Raw genomic sequence first — 20,329 nt, forward strand, 5'->3', positions numbered from 1 at the left:
ACCAGTTGAGAACAAACCAACATGAATCTAGGCCTAAAAACAAAATTATATTCAATATTTGATCTGTTTTTTCCTGCATTAAATGTTTGTGCTGAAAGCTTCGGTCTTTCTACCAATTTGGTCAAACTGATTTTGAGACAGACACATGTTAGGAGTCTTGGGCTTTATCTGAAATCACTTCCTATACCCTCATTCACTATTCCCAACATTACTCCCCTAATATAGTCTGCTGAATGAGTGAATGAAAACGAGTGAGTGAATTCGGTGCATGGGTGTTCTCTAGTCTAGCGGTAAGCCATTCAGTGCAGATTGATTGCACATTTAGCAGGTGCATTGTGAGATTGAATTGGTTTCGGACACAAATGCTATTCCCTTCAAATAGTGCACTGGGGTATAGGGGCGATTTCAGACACAGCCTTGGACTCGACCCAGGTGATCCTACAACCTGATCACAATTATTGGACCGTTTCTCCACTGATTGTAGCCACAGCTATGTGTTAGCTCAATACTGCACTCCTGTGGTCACTGCAGAGTTATCTTCTAGATACCAGACAAATGCCAAACCATGAGTATGAACAAAGTGATATATTTCTGCCAGATTCATCTATAGCTAAGGTGACCAGATTTCTGAAATGAAAACCAGGCCAATCTGGCCTTGAACTAGGAAAGACTCACTTACCTGATCTCCTTGGGTTACCCAGAGTGTGTTCCTGTCTCCCTGCGACTTCATCCCAGTTTGTTGGCTTTCGTTACTTACCTCTCATCTTGACTGCTGAGGTTTCTCCATCTCCATACATCTTCTGCAAGACAACCATCTGCCATCTCTCTCCGTTATTCAAGTGCATCTTCATCACCGCATTCTCTGCCCTGTGTTCCCTAGTAAACTGTGTGTTTGGATAAACCTTGTCCAGTCTGTATATCCTGATTAAGATATCTTGTTACATTAACTCATCAAAATAAGTTAATCAAATATTTTTTTTATTTTTTTTTTATTGAGGTTTATACATCATTTATACAGCTTAATAAATACGTTTTCCATAGATGTATGGTTTGTTATGATAGGACAATATTTGGCCGAGATACAACTATTGAAAATCTGGAATCTGAGGGTGCAAAAAAATCTTAATATTGAGAAAATCACCTTTAAAGTTGTCCAAATGAAGTCCTTAGCAATGCATATTACTACTAATAATACATTTTTTATATATTTACGGTAGGAAATGTACAAAATATCTTCATGAAACATAATCTTTACTTAATATCCTAATGATTTTGGCCTAAACGAAAAACGGATAATTTTGACCCATACAATGTATTGTTGGCTATTGACTCTGGTTTTGTGCTCCAGGGTCACATTTAAGTTAAAATTACTTATTCAGCCAAGTTGATACTTAAATTGTGACCAGTAACTTAGCAGTATAATATTATTACAAAATTATGACTTTACAAAAACACACAAAAAAGTATTTTAAAAAATAAAACAAAATAATGAGAAATACATGAGAAATAAAACGGTGTTGTTAACGTGGTAATTGTATTAAATATTTTCATTTTCATTCAATATACATACAGCAATTTTTTTTAAATTTGCGGTAATAAAACTAATCAGTATATTGTTGTGTGGTTTTGAAGACAGGACAGCAAATTTTTTTTTACTCTTCCCGGAAAACTGGGACATCATGGTCCCCCTATGACAGCACCACATTGGAGCTGTTATATAAGCTAATTTTGTTAGGATTAGAATAATTGATTTCATGAATGTGATTTGAAGGATCAGAGATTTGAGGGACAAAAGCTACTACTATATCTTTCATCACTTATAAATAAATAAACAAAAAGACTGGAAACTGACTCAAACTAAAATAATGTGAAATACTGTAACACTTCCTGTTACATATTACACTGTAAAAAAAATCCAGGTCTCCAGTTGAAAATGTTCTAGTGACCGATCACGTCTAAAATTTTTCAGTTGGCCAAATTGAATTTCTGTGAATTGATGCAATTGATGGGAGTGCCACGACGCATGTGCGAGAACTGAGATTAACCCTACTCCGAAAGAGTGAGCAGCCAGTAACAAGTAGTAGTAGAAGAAGAACGCCGTAATCTCAGTTCTCGCGCATGCGTCGTGGCACTCCCGCGAACTCTCGTCAGAGGCTCAAATTGAACAACAATAATAGTGGGATAAAGTCGTTATTTTTGTTGTTTTTCCGCTCAAAAAGTATTTTCGTCGCATGATAGACTTAATACATAGCCACTGTAGTCATTTGGACTCCTTAAATGACGTTTTTACTTACTATTCTGGGCCATCAAGTTTCATTCCCTCTGAAAGCCTATGGAGTGAGACAGCTCTCAGATTTCATCAAAAATATACTAAATTATGTTCCGAAGATGAACGAAGGTCTTACATGGTTGGAACAACATGAGGGTGAGTAATTACTGACTTTATTTTCATTTTTGGGTGAACTAACCCTTTAATTGTAAACAGGGCCCCGCCCTGTTTCATACCACAGTAACGTAAATAAAACTTTAATAGCCTACATTAGCTCATCCATGAACATGATTTCTGAACATGAGTCCTGTCGGATTGCTTTCCATCAGCTGTGGAAGACGACAACTCCTATGATTCCACGCTCTTTTATGCCGTCATCACGCTTCGCCTTTGTTAATGTTTTGAATAAGTGGCAAATCTTACATATTGTGCCTTTAAGCTATTGTACATTTCAAAAGAACAGACCATTCAGCTAAATTCAGAATGGAAGGCATAAGGTTGTTCTTACTGATATGTTTTCTGGCATGTTTCTAGGTCAGTTGTTCTCAAGCCTCAGGGTAACTTCAGGTATTTAGCCTACTTTTAAAGTTTTAAATGAAAACTTGTTATTAATAAATTAAACTAAAACAACTAAAAAGATAAAATATATATTAAAATGCTTAAAAAAAACATTAAAAAACATGAACATTTAGTCCTTTGAGTCAAAAAAGGTTGAGAATCAGTTTTTCGCGATCACCACAAGACCTCAAATAGGCCTACTCAATTCCCTAATTATTTTTGTTTAAAAAAATATAGAAATTCGAGTGCATATAAAATATATATTAGCCTAAAGGCATTTGTATAAACACAAAATACAATAGAATGACTCAGGTCAACATTCACTGTATCCATTTCTCATAAAACAAATCTCGTTATTATGATTTGTGTAGGTGACAGTAGGCTAATCTCGACCACAGTCTGCGTCCAGCAAGCAATAATCCTACAATGCTGAAAAGCATGCCTTATTAATATTAATTAGGACGTGCTGTCGTTTATACGACCCGTGGCGTAATTAATATTCATGAGTCAAGTCTTTCCTTGCGCCCAGAGCCTATGGTTGAAAGAGGCTCTGCTAGCGCCCACTTACTTTCATCTGTTACATGGCGAATGTTACATTTTACCTAATTAATATTCATGACCAAAGGCTTTGCCATAGTAGGATTTGTTAATTCGCTTCCGGGAAATCTCGACCAAAGCGTAATGACGTAAAAAGCAGTTTTAGAGCACGTGGGCAGAATACCAGCCAATAGGATGTGGTGTTTAATATGGGGCCGAGACTCTTAAGTCAGCCCGTTATACTCTTATCATAAGAAGACGCAGGTGAGTTTTGATCCTGTGAATGGATTTGTACATTAGATTTAACACATCCGAAAGCGTCGTGCTGTTTATAAAGCATATATTGGATTTTTTATTTGTATGAGGGAGAAATCTGGTCAGTCACTACAGGCTGCTCAACATTGAACGCACGCGCCGAATGGCATAAACTGTTGTGATTCTTCTGATTATGTTCTTATATTACACTCATTTTATGACGAAAACGGATTCTTTATATTTCCTTCTTATTTCCAGGCTATTCCATACATAGATATCTCGGGATTTAAATAGTTTCATATGTTTCCCTGGTTCAGATTTCGATGACTTCTATCTAATCGTCTTTTCTCTCAATGAATGCTGCTCTCCGAAAACATTTTTGTTAAGTATTATTGTTACAAAAACTATCCTTTCGAATCATTGAATAATTATGCAGGACTATTTAAAGGAATGCCCATGTTCTTGTTCATGTCCATGTTTGAATGAACCACCTGTAGTTGGTGCTATAAACGTATTGACCATTATACACATGTATCTTTTTTCATCTTCACCACAAAGACAAGGCAGCCATGCATCCTATGGATATGTATATGGTTTCCAATCCAGGGATACCAGGCTGTCCACCGGGATTAGAGTACCTGACACAGGTTAGACAACAGCATCAATATCATATTTAACAGAGGCCAAAAGTGGTGTATACTGTAGGGAAATTGAAATCTTCACCCTTTATTCAAATATTATTAAAAAAATTGTCAAAGATTTTGGTAACTCTTTACAATAAGGTTGTTTTAGTTAACATTAGTTAATGCATTAGTTAACATGAATTAACCACGAACAACACCTCAGTTCAGCATTAGTTCATCTTTGTTAACGTTAGTTCATAAAAATCCAGCTGTTCATGGTTTGTTCATTTTAGTTCACGGTGCATTAATTAATGTTAGCAATATTTTAATAAAGCATTAGTAAATGTTGAAATTAACATCAACAAAGATAAATAAATGCTTTATAACTGCAGTTCATTATTAGTTCATATTAAATAATGTAGTTAACTAATGAACCTTATTGTAAAGTGTTACCAAGATTTTGTAAGCATATTGTGTAGTTGTGCTAGGACTCGATAATTTTATTTGTGATAATGCAATGAAACACGTCAAATAGTGCGAACATTTTTTGGACAGGCTGTCATGCAAAGAAATTATGAACACATGCAAAAACAAGAGAGAACAAACAAAATATTAATAACCGATTATGTTGCAGCCAATGCTTTTTGTTTTTCTATGCATTTTTTGGCATGTAGTTTTGCCAAATAATAATATCAGAATAAACTAAATAATAAATAAATAAATACCTTAACCATGTTTTGTCCTTTCCTCATACATACATACACAGTCAAAACCAACATTTCTTCAGACACCTTCAACATGTTCTCACATTATCACAGTTTATTCGCTATAGTTTAGAAAATGGTAATACAATATGACAAGAATATGAGTTAAACTGTGTCAGAATAAATCAACCAATCAGCTGTCAGCTGTTAAATTTAAGTACACAATCAGATAATACCAATTTAGGTCAACCAATGACCCAGCAATGCTTCATTTTGTTCAGCCTGTGGTGTAAATGGTAGCATTAACAATTAAAGAAAAAACACTTCAGCAAAACATGGTCAAGTCAAAGTGTCTGAATAATTTTGGTCCCAAATTTTTATCAATTGTACTGTTTTTTAATTTTTTATTTCTGGGTATGATATGTCACATTTTACTTTATTTTGCTATCCTTACCTATATAAATGAACTATAGTGTCCCTCACCCACTAGTAAAAAATATAGCTGGTGTCTGAGTAACTTTTGGTTTGACTATATATATATATATATATATATATTATGATTATTATTATTATTATTTATTTATTTTTTAATTTAGGGTCATTAAAAACATATATTCCCACCAGATATCGCTTTTGGCCACTGCTGTATGTATGTATGTACATATATTAAAGTAATATGGATATGCAGTATACATCTAAAACACCTGTTTTTCCAACTTTCTCAGGTAGATCAACTTCTTATCAAACAGAAAGTTGAGCTTATTGAAGGTAAGTATAGCAGTTTTACAGATGGACCTATTTTTGCCCTAAAACTAAATATGCATTAGGTAATTTAATTTAAATGCTTAATATTTAATTAAAAAAGACCTTTGTATGGTTTTATGCAGCTTTGGCAGGCTTTGAGAGCAACAATAAATATGATATCCGTAACTCCATGGGTCAAAACGTGTTTTACGCGGTGGAGGAGAACGACTGTCTCACTCGTCAGTGCTGCGGCCCGCTGCGATCCTTCACCATCCGCGTCCTCGATAACATCGGACAGGAAATCATCACAGTCAGCCGTCCTCTAAAATGCATGTCCTGCTTCTTCCCATGTTGTCTGCAAGAGGTGATCTGCCTGGAAGGCTAAAATGGCTCTGAAAAGCGAAGTTATGAGAATTGTCGCTGGCTTTGATATAGACCATGTAGAACATACCAGAATTGTTGATTCCTTCTTCTCGCTCTCTCAGTTGGAGATCCAGGCTCCTCCAGGGAACACAGTGGGATATGTTCTTCAGCAATGGCACCCTTTTCTCCCCAAGTTCACCATACAGAATGAGCACAGAGAGCCGGTTCTCAAGCTCCAGGGGCCGTTCTGTGGCTGGAGCTGCCTGCCAGACGTGGACTTTGAGGTATATCAACTCAAACAGTTGTGATTAAATGCTCACAGACCCAACACTTTCCAAACGATTTCTGCATCACACAGCCCTTAAAGGGTTAGTTCACCCAAAAATTTTAATTAGCCCATGATTTACTCACCCTCAAGTCATCCTAGGTGACGAATAAAATCGGAGTTATATTTAAAATGTCCTGGTTCTTCAAAGCTTTTTAATGGCAGTGAATGGTTGTGCCGTTTTTGAAGTCCATACAAGTGCATCTATCCATCATATAACTGCTCCACCGAGCTCCGGGGGGTTAATAAAGGCCTTCTGAAGGGAAGTGATGCGTTTGTGTCAGAAAAATATACATATTTAAAACTTTATAGACTAAAATAACTTTATAGACTAACGCTACGCTTTGTTTTGCTCTATCCTCTGCGCTTCTGCGTTCGTCAATACGCATGTGTCAGGGGCAGTGTTGGGTAAGTTACTCTAAAAAAGTTATTAATTACTAGTTACTAATTGCATCTTCAGTAGTGTAATTAGATTACTCTACAAATTACTCTCTCCAAAAAGTAATCAATTACTTATTACTAATTACTTTCCAAATCCTATATCAACCTCGACTAGTTAAGTGATTCAAGGATGGACATGAAACAGCTCTTTTAATTCATTCAAATAAATAACATAAAACTACATAAATTATTGTTATTAACTGACCAAAGTATTACAGCTGCTACAGGATGCAAAGGATACATAAAAACATGCATTTTAAAGTTAGACTTTAAATTTTGATGTTAATTCCACTGTTATTATATGTAATAGTTCTACAGTCTAAACACAGTATTTAGTTTAATTACATCAGAAGTAACTAATTAAATTACAGAACAAATAAGAGCAATTCCTTACTTTACTTTTGCAAGGGAAAAGTCATTAATTACAGTAACTAATTACTTAGTAACTAGTTACACCCAACACTGGGTCAAGGGTTCGAGAATCAAGAGTTATTACTCTTTTAGCTCAAGCGACACCTGTACCACTGACGGCTGGAAGCTAGTTAATTTAGTCTATAAAGTTATTTTAGTCTATAAAGTTTTAAATATGGATATTTTTCTTACACAAACGCATCGTTTCGCTTCAGAAGGCCTTTATTAACTGCCTGGAGCCGTGTTGAGCAGTTATATGATGGATAGATGCACTTCAAAAACTAACCAACAAGTCACTGCCATTATAAAGCTTGGAAGAGCCAGGACATTTTTAACATAACTCTGATTGTGTTCGTCTGAAAGAAGAACGTCATATACACCTAGGATGGCTTGAGGGTGAGTAAATCATGATTTTGATAGATACTGACCACTGACCAGACCGGCAACACCCCACAAGAGCTGCAATTTTGGAGATGCTCTGACCCAGTCGTCTAGCCATCACAATTTGGCCCTTGTCAAACTGGCTCAAATCCTTACGCATGCCCAGTTTTCCTACTTCTAACACATCAACATCGAGAACAAAATGTTCACTTGCTGCCTAATATAGCCCACCCACTAACAGGTGCCGTGATGAAGAGATAATCAGTGTTATTCACTTAATCCACATGGTCATAATGTTATGCCTGATCAGTATATATATATTAGTGCTGGGAATTGATTAAAAAAATAACTAATTAATTACATTTTTTGTTAATTTGTTAAACATTACATTACATTAATTGCAAATGTTTAATATTTTGGGAGTTTTTAATATTTTGATATTGTATTAATTTCAGTTACTCTCCAAATTAATGTAGAAATTATTTAAAGACAGCATATTTTAAATATGTTTTGTAATGGCATCTTTTTATGAATGAAGGCCAGTATCTCTGATACTAATGTCTCTATGAAACATTAATGACGTCACATTACAGTGTAACTGAAAGCTACCAATTTCAAAATGTATTAAGCTTTAAAAAAAAACTTTTAATTTAAGTGAACTTAAAACAATTTTTACATAAACTCATTATAATAAATGTTATATTTACCCATGGCCTTCCCTGTTAGACATAGTCTACACAGAAATTGAATAAAGTTATCAACACCTTTCTTAACTGCATAAATAATAAATGAAATGTAGATTATCATTAAAGCTAAAATGTTTTCTGTTCCCGTTGTTCTTTGATGAACATTAAAGGGATAGTTCACCCAAAAATGAAAATTAGCCCATAATTTACTCACCCTCAAGTCATCCTAGGTGTATATGACATTCTTCTTTCAGATGAATAAAATCTGAGTTATATTACAAAAGTCCAGGCTAATCCAAGCATTAGAATTGGATTCATAGTTGCTCTGTTTTTGAAGTCCATAAAAAGTGCATCTGCCCGTCAAATAACGTGCTCCAGCTCTGGGGTGTTCATACAGGCCTTCTGAAGCGAATCGATGCGTTTTTGTAAGAAAAATATCCATATTTAAAACTTTATCAAGTAAACTTTCGGGCCGACACCTTCCCTGTTCTATTTATGGAAAAATTGTTAATAGTTCCCCTGCAAAAGACTAACGCGACCAGGTCCTCTCGTCATGACGTCACGTACGCATCTTGAGTTTCACTTTAAACATTCAACACTTTTCCACGGAAGGCGGAGGGCCGAAAATTGACTTGATTAAGTTTTAAATATTTATATTTTTCTTACACAAACACGTCGATTCGCTTCAGAAGGCCTTTATTAACACCCCGGAACCGTGTGGAGCACGTTATTTGATGGGCAGATGCACTTTTTATGGACTTCAAAAACAGAGCAACTATGAATCCATTTCTAATGCTTGGGTTAGCCTGGACTTTTGTAATATAACTCCGATTTTATTCATCTGAAAGAAGAATGTCATATACACCTAGGATGACTTGAGGGTGAGTAAATTATGGGCTAATTTAAATTTTTGGGTGAACTACCCCTTTAATGACAGACATCCTCAGTGCTGCTGTCACTTTAAGATCGGCCACTGCCGAACATGACGCGGATCTGTCACGTGCATCTCATTTTCTCACAAGTTAATTTAAGACGTTATTTAACTCATTTAAGACTCCTATCATGAGAATACTCGACAAAACTGGCATTTTGGCAACATTCTCTGTGTTGTTGTTATTGTTTGTTCAAGAGCGAAAGAGAACTCGATGTGTGCATGAGACTGGTGCGTGCGTCGAGTGTTTGTGTGTGTGTCGGGTGTGTGTGTGTGTGTGTGTGTGTGTGTGTGTCAGCTCCCTAGCTTCCTAGGTGGTGAATCAGTATATCGTGTACATGAATGTGGCCGACTCCCTCAGTGCCCTGACTACTGAACTAGGGAGCGGATTGAGACGCACTCACACAGACAGGACATTGACATACAGCGCGTTCTTTTGTCTTGTCGCGCTTAGATGGTTTAAAAAGCATTTACATGAATAAGAGCATGATCATATAATGTAACGCTAGGCAAAAATGGATATAAAAACAACGCTGCGTTAATTGCGTTAAATATTTTGAATGCGTTAAACTGAAAAAAACAATTGCCCGCGTTAACGCGATATATATATATATACAGTATATATAAAAATTATAATAATAACTTTTGTTATAGGCCTGGTTTCACAGACAGGGCTTAGAATAAATTAGGATTGGACCTTAATTCAATTAGGACATTTAAGTAGCTTTTATAAACATGCCTTGGGAAAAGAAAGAGAAAAAAAAACATTACTGGTGTGCATCTTGAGACAAAACAATGGCACTGACATATTTTTAGATAGATTTTTAGCAAGCTGTGTTCAGTTAAAAAGGCTCAAAAATGCATTGTAGTCTAGGACTAGACTTAAGCCTTGTCTGTGAAACCGGGGATAGTGTTTTACTTCAGTGCTTCAGGTTTGTGCTTTTTCTGCCATTCTGTTTCTGCCTGCAGCTGTTTGGCTCTGTCTATAAATGCCCACTAGGTGGAACTGTTATTCAGTAGATCAGTGGTTCCCAAACCTTTTTCGAGTGGCATTTATCATCCTTCTGCGTACCCCCTCTCTTCCACTTAGATTGCAGTCTCACCTTTTCCATTAAGGTACAATATTTGCCTCTTTAAATTAATTTTCAGGTGCATTTTTTTACCTTTATAAAGGTTAAGTTTTTCTAACTTTATTAATCAAATGAAATCAGTATCATCACAAGCCATACAAACTGCATCTAGATGTATTTACGCACTGTTTAATGCTGCTCAGAGGTGGCATGAAAGCAATTACAATGGCATAAATAATGTTATGAGATTCAAGTTTCACTTTTGTGTTGGGGGGGCACCTATTGGCCTATTGTGATTTATCATTTAATAAGTTCTACTACTACTATTACTAATACGACTAATAATAATGATAATAATAAAGTAGTTAAATAATTAAAGGATTAAAAGGGATTTAAGGGAATAAATAAATAAGAATGGTACAATAAGTTCTAGGTCTAATAGAAATTATGAAGTGATCAATTTAAACTATTTGCAAATAATATTCATGTCTATAAATGTCTAATAAGTCGAAAACGCAAATGTTTCTTGTCTCGTCACATTCATTTATGAATTTCATGAATCATGATTGCATATTTTCAAATTTTTCAACAAAACAGTGAAATTTCATAAAAAGTTGAGTAGTTTGCACCACTAGATAGTCTATTACGGTCGGTCACTGAACATTTCTATCAAAAAACAGTTGTCTAACTCTTGTTGTATTGTGACAGTGACAATGAGTTCCGCCTTCTTTATGATTGGCCATCTCGATCATTTTGACATTGACGAACGCTATCAGACAGCTGAGGCAGAGCAGCCTAAAAATATAAACCTATTAAGACAAATACAATTTGAAAAGATGAATTATATAAATTTTTTTCATTCATAGCTCAGACAAAATCATTGGCTCAGGTCTACCCCAGTAATCTGTAATCTCAATTGAAATGCATTACAGTTAGTGAGAAAAAAATGTGTCATTAAATTACAGTTACTTATGAAAATGTTAACGATTACAAAGGGGGCTACATCTGAATAGTTTTTGTAAAAAGCTAGGTTATGTTGAATAATATTAATTTGTTGCTTTGACTGTTTTTGATGTGCCTGATGCCTCCTGCCATTTTAAAGGCCGTTTATAAAGCAATGCTATTCTGATGCTATTCTTTTGATTGGCTTGTTTGGCTTGTTTGTTTGAATTTGCAACACACCATGTCTGCCAATCACATCAATCCACATTGCCGCTGAAAGCTTTAGCCTTTAGGCTGCAACCTGTCTGAGAATGGCCACCATGGCGAGTGATAAAAATGCGTTTATTTTTGCGTCTAATTTAGAAAAGTAATCAGTTGCATTATTTTAATAAAGTAATTGAAATAGTTACACTGCTTATTACATTTTAAATACGGTAACTTGTAATCTGTAACCAATTACATTTCCAAAGTAACCTTCCCAACATTCGGGCAACCTATCATACTGTATAAACGCTGCTTGTGTGTTTGCACCACAAAAGATGAAGTAATTTGATTGGATGTCATGTATTTGACCTTTTTACGGCACTACCATTTTCCTGTTTTTACACTAGATTGCTTGTTAGAAATACATGCTCGGTTTTAATATTATTTTAAAGGTGCAGTGTGTAATATTTAAGACGATCTATTGACAGAAATGCAATATAACATGCATAACTATGTTTTCAGTGGTTTATAAAGACCTTGCATAATGAACCGTTATGTCTTTATTACCTTAGAATGAGCTATGTACATACACCGCAGGTCCCCTTACAGTGAAATCACCATTTTGCGCCGTCATGTTTCTACAGTAGCCCTAAACGGACAAACTTCTCTACAGAGCGCTAGTCACTCTCTGCTCTCTCCGATGACGACATCTTTGTCCTGTGTCTGCCACCATAGATTCTCTATGTGCTTCGAAAGGGAGCGGAGGGGTGAGCGGTGGGTGATTGCGATTCACAACCTCACCGCTAGATGCCGCTAAAATGTACACAGTGCACCTTTGAGGTGGGGTAGAATTTAATGAATGTCAAAACTCAGCATTTTGTTTGTGTACCCCCTCTATCACCTTGCGTTCCCGCCAGGGTATGTAAATAAGTATGGATGGGATATGTGTTGATATTTTACTATCCTATCTTTTAAAGGGATAGTTCACCCAAAAATGAAAATCCTGTCATTGTCTCACCCTCTAAGTGTTCCAAACCTGTATGAGTTTCTTTCTTCTGTTGAAGGGTTAGGTTGTTTTGAAGACCGTGTGTAACCAAACAGTTGATGGACCCCATTAAAGGCCCTTTCACACCAGACGCACAATGAAAACGCAAAGCGGAAAAGTGAATAGTTTGCATCAAAACCAGCCACGCCACGAATTTGCGACGTCTGTGACATTTTAGACCTCAAAAATTACAAAACATTCGCGGCAACAGCTAAGAAAACTTTGACGACACTTTATCGTCCAGTGAAGACGAGCTTTTCATTTTCTTTAAAGGAACGAAAAGAAGGTTTTGGGTGCACCCAGTCTTAAAGAACGGAGAGTCTGAAGGGGAGTGTGCTATTCTTGTACAGGAGCTAAAACTTTATCATGACTGGTTCTGCACTTACTTTTGAATGTCCGTGGGACAATTTGAGGAGCTCCTCCAGAGACCGTAGCACCGCATCTGACGAGACAAAACCTTCAGGGAACAAATCGATCGGGAGCAACTAGTTTCCAGCTATGTTTCCAGTTGAGTCACAATGTAAACATTTAAGTGCCACAGACGCACTGATGGAAACACATTCACTTTCCATAGTCACAGACACAAGGTTTAGAAAAATATCAACAAGTTTTAACTCAAAAGGTTATGTTATCATTGTCTGTAACCTACAGTGGGCAAACGCAGCTGCAGCTGTAACTACAACTATAGCTGTAATCTCGTGAGAAATGCGATACCTGGCAAAGGTTAATGTTGATTGAATAGTTAGTGACATCAACTGGACATTTCGTGACCTTTGTTTCCTTGTATGTGATTGGTTGAAGCCTTTTCTGTCGGCGCTAGAGTAAAAAAAATTGACATAAAGCGAAAAAAAAAGTTTTTTCGTCGCAGCACATTCGCGTTCGGTGTGGAAGCACTCATTACACAAACAGCTGATCAAAAATTAAAACCATCGCGCAAATTATTTGCGGGTCAAAATCAAGTACAGTGTGAAAGGACCTTTAATTCCATAGTATTTTTTCTCCATACTGTGAAAGTTAATAGGGTCCATCAACTGTTTGTCCATCAGCATTCTATAATGAAGAATAGCTTTGTTTTTTTCAACAGAAGAAAGAAACTTATACAGGTTTGGAACAACGTGTGGGTGAGAAAATGATGACAGAATTTTCATTTTTTGATAAACTATCCCTTTAAGTCAGGGGTCTCAAACTCGCGGCCCTTGACAACAAAGTTTAGTGTTAGTGCGGCCCGCGCGTTGTTCTGAAAAGCACCCTTTTGCTGAATCGTTGCGTGTGCCGCACTTGCCACACTTGCTGCTTCCTTTGTGTGTGTGTGTGTGTGTGTGTGTGTGTGTGAGAGTTGGCTCGCCCCTCCCTCATGCAGTATAATTGGTTGACACCGCGTGATTGACAGGAACAGAATGTGAGGCTGATCAGACCATAGATATACATAATAAAGGCTAGATATCTCGTCCGCGCTGCTGGCCAATGGAGGTCGACGTCCGCACCTGGCAGCCATCTTGTCACAGGCAGCTCGCTCACTCGTAACATTGTTTCATGGTGCTTGCACTTTTTAAATAACCATAACTTGCTCAATTTTACCGATTTTCAAACTGTTTTTGTTTGTTATAAATGTCATGACACTGCATACTTATGAAAAATTATTCATAATTTGTAAATCCGTCAAGATTTCAGTGAGATAAGAGTATTTGTGTTCATGCAGATCACTCGCCTTACATCAGGTACCACAGAGCCCTGCCTGTGACAAGATGGCCGCCGGTGATGACGTTAGAGACTCCGCCGTAAGACATCTAGCCTTTATTATGTATGTCTATGGATCAGACAGTCGAAACGAATGTGGTCTAACAGCGCTCGTCATTGTTAAAATGATTGAGATGGCCAATCAAATCTAAGTAGTCGGGGTTTACATTCTCTTTTGGCTCGTCTTCACACACAGACGAGCGCATCAATCTATCGCTTAATGCCTTTGCGGAGAGAGACTTTATTCTTTCCGGTGAAATCACAAAACAAAATGCACACAAACGTGTCCATGCTCCTAATCATTGAGGAACATATTTGATTTTAATGAAGAAGAAGAACAAAAAAAACTATGAGAGCGGATTAGAACCTGGAACATTTTGCACGGTTTACAACAATTCTACCACCAGACCACTAAGGAAATCAAATATTATTAGCGGATCTATGTATTTATTCACTCGTGGGAATAATCTCGGGACTAATAATATATTTGACCCAAATTAATGCAAATAGATTATTTCCCAACTAGAATTAGACCTAGAATTTCGTTCACTGTTCTGTTTGACCTGGTTACGGCCTTGCTTTTAATTAGTCTATTATTTTAAATAAAATTAAAATAATGCATTATTTAATTGTCAAATAACGATTTAATTTCTATAGGCTATATTTAAAAAAATAGAGTAGGCAAGAGAAGCCTATGTTCTGAAGAACCATTCCTGTTCAGAAGGAAAGTTCAAATTCAACAGTTCATGTTCAGAAGAAACATTCATGTTGAAGAACTGTTAATAATAAAGATTGAGAAGATTGGATGAGTTGTGCTCCTTTTTTTGTGGAATACTTGATGCGGCCCAGCCTGACCCAGAGTCTACATCCAGCGACCCCCAGGTAAATTGAGTTTGAGACCCCTGCTTTAAATACAATTGAACATGTTATTTACTACTTATGTCTAGATTCTGACCTTGGATGAAGTCGGCATCGGAAAGATCAGCAAACAATGGACAGGACTTCTCAGAGAGGCTTTCACGGATTCAGACAACTTTGGGATCCAGTTCCCCATGGATCTTGATGTGAGAATGAAGGCAGTGATGATCGGAGCCTGCTTTCTCATTGTGAGTACGAGTGTATGGAGGATATGGTTTGATAGTGTGGGAGAAAATGTTAGTAATGTCTTTTTTTTTAACTTTTTTTTTTTTAGGACTTCATGTTTTTTGAGACGAATAACTAACTGCTATGCAGAGGGTGTCGTAACGTCAAGCTCTGTGGAAATGGGTGAAAAGAGAAAATGTTTACCCTTGCACTTCATACATCTGTGAAACCCTATGGAATGCATGTGAATATAAAGCCGGAAGTTTAGAGGAATAACGGTGCTTTTAGAGATCGTGAAGTAGCTTCAGGTGTGTGATACAACTGGTTGTACCGATTAAAGTGCATTGTTTTATATTTTTATCTACACATAACAGATTAATATAAATAACTCATGCCATGAATGACATTTAAAGGAATAGCTCACCCCAAAATTAAAAAATCTGTCGCTAATTACACGTCCTGGCTGCTCCTTTTTACACCGTGAAATTAAATAGACACAAAAAAAAAGCACCACATGATTTGTGTGAAGAACTTATTGAAATGTCAAAAGTGAACTGTTCCTTTAAGAGCTGTCAGTACGACTATGCATATTTAAATTTGCAGTAATACTTGCACTGAATGACCAGTATTCACCTTTACAACACAACATTATAATTTATTGTGAAACAGTATTTTTAACACTTTTTGTTTTATCGATTTACTTCCCAAAAAATATGTTGCATGCAAACAGTTGGTCGGAGTAGTCATGAACATGTAGTGATTTGTTATTTATTGTGTGATTTACTTTGCTTATATATTGTTTGTTTGATTTGTAGTGTTGACAATAAGCTTATAAATAGGAGTATGTTTTTAAACTTGTAAGCTTTTTTTAGTTGTTTTTTTCCGTAGTACTCATATTCTCCAGAAGAGGGCAGTGCTGATCTTTACTGTAAGTATATAAAAAACTTCACTGTTTTAGGTTGTTTGGTAAGATATTAATTATGAAGTGTTAATATTTTGTTATGACTCAGGTTTGCAATTTAAGCATATCTTAATCTTCATGACGCTTCATGAAGGCCTAGTTCATGTCTGACTAACAGAATGTATTTCTAGCAAGACATTGTTCTTACGTTTTGTTTAAAATGTTATGTCATCTAGTGCTAAACATAATTTTATAAACTACTCACATTTGTCTAATCATTGTGTAGCCAATGTACGGTTGTTTTCTCTTTTTTTAATCACTTTTAGTTATAATTAAATGTTTTGATGGAATTTGTCTTTAAACCAAAAAAATAAGAAAGAAAGTAAACCCACAAAATTGTGTCTTGCATAAACCCTTAACTGAAATGGTATTTTTTGAGGAACCTAGGGAATATACACAGATCAGGCATAACATTATGACCTGACAGGTCAAGTCAATAACACTGATTATCTTTTCATCGAGGCTCCTGTTAGTGGGTGGGATATATTAGGCAGCAAGTGAACATTTTGTCCTCAAAGTTGATGTATTAGAAGCAGGAAAAATGTAGCCTGACAAGCCAGACCCACATTAAGATGTTGGGTCTGGGAACTCACCATTGGCAGGGCTCAATCCAAGGGGCGGGATAAACGGTTGTCTTTCAAATTCCCTCTGCACGCAATAGGATAGCGCTACAACCAACCAGAGCAACGAAGAAGGTGAAGCGGAGCTAGATGATAGATTAAACTTTCGCCGTATCCGGTCGGCGTAACTCCTAACACATCTTCCTTTCTTAAGAATGACTTCAATGCCGTTCTTTTCTCAAAGAAAAGCTTAACTCCAAGTCTTCCAGAGTCACGGCCAAAGACGATTAGAAAGACAGGCTGGTCGCCAGCTTCTTTGTTTACAAGTAGCACGCACGTGCAACTCTGCCTTCATTATGTAAAGCCCGCCCATTGACTTTATACACGATGTGATTGGCCTGACCAGAGGTTAGTTTTTACCGCTCGCAAGCCAACGGAGAGTTGCTAGACGACCCTGGCTGCAAATTAGATTTGCTGCTGCAATGGGTGCGTCTAGATTGCCAGGCTAGGAAAAATCGGCAAGCGTAATGCTGCGTTCACACCAAACGCGAATATAGCGTCAACATCGCGTCTACCGCGTCTAGTTTGACGCGTGAACATTTTGAATCCATTCGCGCGTCCACAGTGAATTGGACACGTGTATAAATTGAGCGTTTGAAGCGAAATAGACGCGTTCAAGGCGCCCAATGAGAAATATGTCATAAAACACCACTCTGCCTCTTTTCATTTTCATTAAAAATATATATTAAGCATTAATAGCCACACAAATGTGGTCCAGGCAACTCCTACATTATCTTCACTGCATGTATATTTAAATATCCTTAAAAAATAAAGTTATGAAACTTCTCTTTGCCTTCAGTCAAAACGATTTGGCAGACAACAAATTATAGATTCATGACACCAAAGATCGCCCGTTAGATCTACACAAGACGAACCACTACAGGACATCAGAGCCAGCGGCAAACGTCAGAAGGACTGGCCGAGGAAAGGCTGCTCTCACCGGGGTTATGAGTGGTGAGTGCCCGCTGATCGCCTGGATCTCACAACTCCAAAAACACAAGATTATTTTTTTTAAATAGGCACTCTCTTTATAAATAAACCACAGATTTGAGCTTTAAACAACTACATTCTCACCTGAAAAAGTCTTAAAAATACATTTTGTGACACAGTAGTATTTTTAAATTATGCAGGGTTTCTCATCATGTCACTTTACCACGTGACCGCAGCGAGCAGTCTCTTGATTGGTTAACGCTGCGCGAATTGACGCCAAAGTTCAAATTTTTCAACTCGGACGTCAGTTCGCGCGAATGACGCAAATTGGACGCGCGAATGAGGCGGATTTGCGTCCTTCGAAACTCGCCTTCCACGCCGCGGGACCTCCAGACGCGCGTCAATGCGCCTTTCCATTGACTTAACACTGAAATCACTCGCGCCAGAAGCTCTATTCGCGTTTGGTGTGAACGCAGTATAAGGATTTAAGCAAGTTTGACAAGGGCCAAATTGTGATGGCTAGACGACTGGGTCAGAGCATCTCCAAAACTGCAGCTCTTGTGGGGTGTTGTCGGTCTGCAGTGGTCAGTATCTATCAAAGTGGTCCAAAGAAGGAACAGTGGTGAACCGGCGACAGGGTCATCATGGGTGGCCAAGGCTCATTGATGCACGTGGGGAGCGAAGGCTGGCCCGTGTGGTCCGATCAAACAGACAAGCTACTGTAGCTCAAGAAATTCTTAAAGGTTTCAGAATGCACAGTGCATCGCAGTTTGTTGCGTAAGGGGCTGCATAGCTGCAGACCAGTCAGGGTACCCATGCTGACCCCTGTCCACCGGCGAAAGTGCCAGCATCATAACTGGACCACGGAGCAATGGAAGAAGGTGGCCTGATCTGATGAATCATGTTTTCTCTTACATCACATGGATGGCCTGGTGCGTGTGCGTCAATTACCTGGGGAACACATGGCACTAGGGCTGTGCGATATTGAAGAAAATGCAATATGCGATATCCTTGTTAAATAATGTGATATTCGATATGCGATGCGATATTGCTTTAAGTGTGTAAAATCTATTTCTTTCCCCAACTGATATCTTTCACTTAAAACATAACCGACCGTGTTTACATGAATACTTATCAAGACCATTTTGACATAAACGTGTGCGTATTTGATAGTTTGAGTGTGTAACACGACCCGAAAAAAAGAACGGCTTGTGCGCACGTTTAGGTGTATGTCAGACAGCATAAAGCACGAGACTCCAAGAAGTTGTTTTTGCGCGAGTTATTGCGTTTAATAACTCTTTTTAACGTCAAGCAAGTCACATAGGTAACAGTCGTGTGCCCTGTCTATTCTCCGCTATATACGTCGACTTAAAATGTACACTTCTCACATTGTTGAAGTAGCCTATTAAAATCATTCAGATATTGCGTGCCCTTGCGATATGCATATTGCAATATGTACATTTGCGATATTTCGATAATTTCGATATATTGTGCAGCCCTACATGGCACCAGGATGCACTATGGGAAGAAGGCAAGCGTATGGATATTTTTTACCCTTAAGTTACAGTCAACAAGTCAGCATTAATGCCTCCTAATGAATACTGATGATAGAGATCATGGCTGTACGTCATACAAAAGCTGTTTATAGATTTTAGAAAAAACAATATATGTATTGCCATTTAGCAGAGAGTGGTCAGTCAAGTATGCCATCAATGCAGCCCAGGCTTTGATCCAACCTCAGCTTGTGTAGAAATGAACATTTTAAAACGGTATTACCGTAATGGAAACACATGAGGCACTGAACTCTGATCTTGAATGCAATAAAGAGAATTATTTAGCTGAGGATACATTTCTCCACTGGCTCTGATATTCAGTTCTCATCCAGCAGGATAATGTCAAGTGCATCAAAGCAAACACTGCACATATGCCATTCTATATATGTCACTGCTTGTTTTTTTTAATTAATAAATAACCCTATTTTGTTGCAAAAAATATATATATGTCTCTTATGAAATTTTAATCAACAGCTCACCCTCATGTTTTTCTAAACCTTTTATTTATTTTGTGGAACACAGTTGGAGAAGTTTAGTAGAATGAGCTGTTCTCCTCTATACAATGAAAATAGATGTCAAGTCACCTTTATTTATATAGCGTTTTATACATTGTTTCAAAACAGCTTTACAGTGATAAACAGGAAAATAATGATTCAATGATGAACGTGAAAGTGACATGTGAATCTGTCCTCTACATATAACCCATCCAAGTTAGTGTACACACATGAGTAGAGTGAGTAGTGAACACACACACACACCCAAAGCAGTGGGAAGCCATTTTGCATTTTGGAGCGGTCGGGGGTTAGGTGCCTTGCTCAAGGGCATCTCAGTCATTTCCTGCCAGTATTGAGAATCAAACCTGCAACTTCAGGTTACCAGTCTCAGGGCCCTATTTTAGAGATCTGAGCACATGGTCTGAAGCGCATGGCACACTTAGGGCGTGTCCGAATCCACTT

At 37.4% G+C, this 20,329-nt stretch overlaps 1 protein-coding gene across 1 annotated transcript; it reads left to right on the forward strand.

Moving 5' to 3' along the window:
- The first annotated feature begins 3,528 nt into the window (after nucleotides 1–3,528).
- LOC307119860 (phospholipid scramblase 1) lies at nucleotides 3,529–16,619 on the forward strand. Its single transcript, XM_079806564.1, has 7 exons — nucleotides 3,529–3,628; nucleotides 4,178–4,266; nucleotides 5,672–5,714; nucleotides 5,834–6,054; nucleotides 6,176–6,337; nucleotides 15,174–15,332; nucleotides 15,419–16,619. Exons 2-7 carry the CDS (start codon nucleotides 4,189–4,191, stop codon nucleotides 15,446–15,448), a joined length of 693 nt encoding a protein of 230 aa, XP_079662690.1. The 5' UTR covers nucleotides 3,529–3,628; nucleotides 4,178–4,188; the 3' UTR covers nucleotides 15,449–16,619.
- Nucleotides 16,620–20,329: the final 3,710 nt, after the last annotated feature.

This window comes from Gobio gobio, assembly GCF_949357685.1.
Source record: "Gobio gobio genome assembly, chromosome: 23".
Classification (NCBI taxonomy): Eukaryota; Metazoa; Chordata; class Actinopteri; order Cypriniformes; family Gobionidae; genus Gobio; species Gobio gobio.

Bases quoted from the DNA above. Each gene is read 5' to 3' on its own strand.
- LOC307119860 (XM_079806564.1), top strand. From the start codon at position 4,189: ATGCATCCTATGGATATGTATATGGTTTCCAATCCAGGGATACCAGGC. The intron at 5,715-5,833 runs GTAAGTATAGCA...GGTTTTATGCAG, and splicing joins GAAAGTTGAGCTTATTGAAG to CTTTGGCAGGCTTTGAGAGC. The intron at 6,338-15,173 runs GTATATCAACTC...ACTTATGTCTAG, and splicing joins TGCCAGACGTGGACTTTGAG to ATTCTGACCTTGGATGAAGT.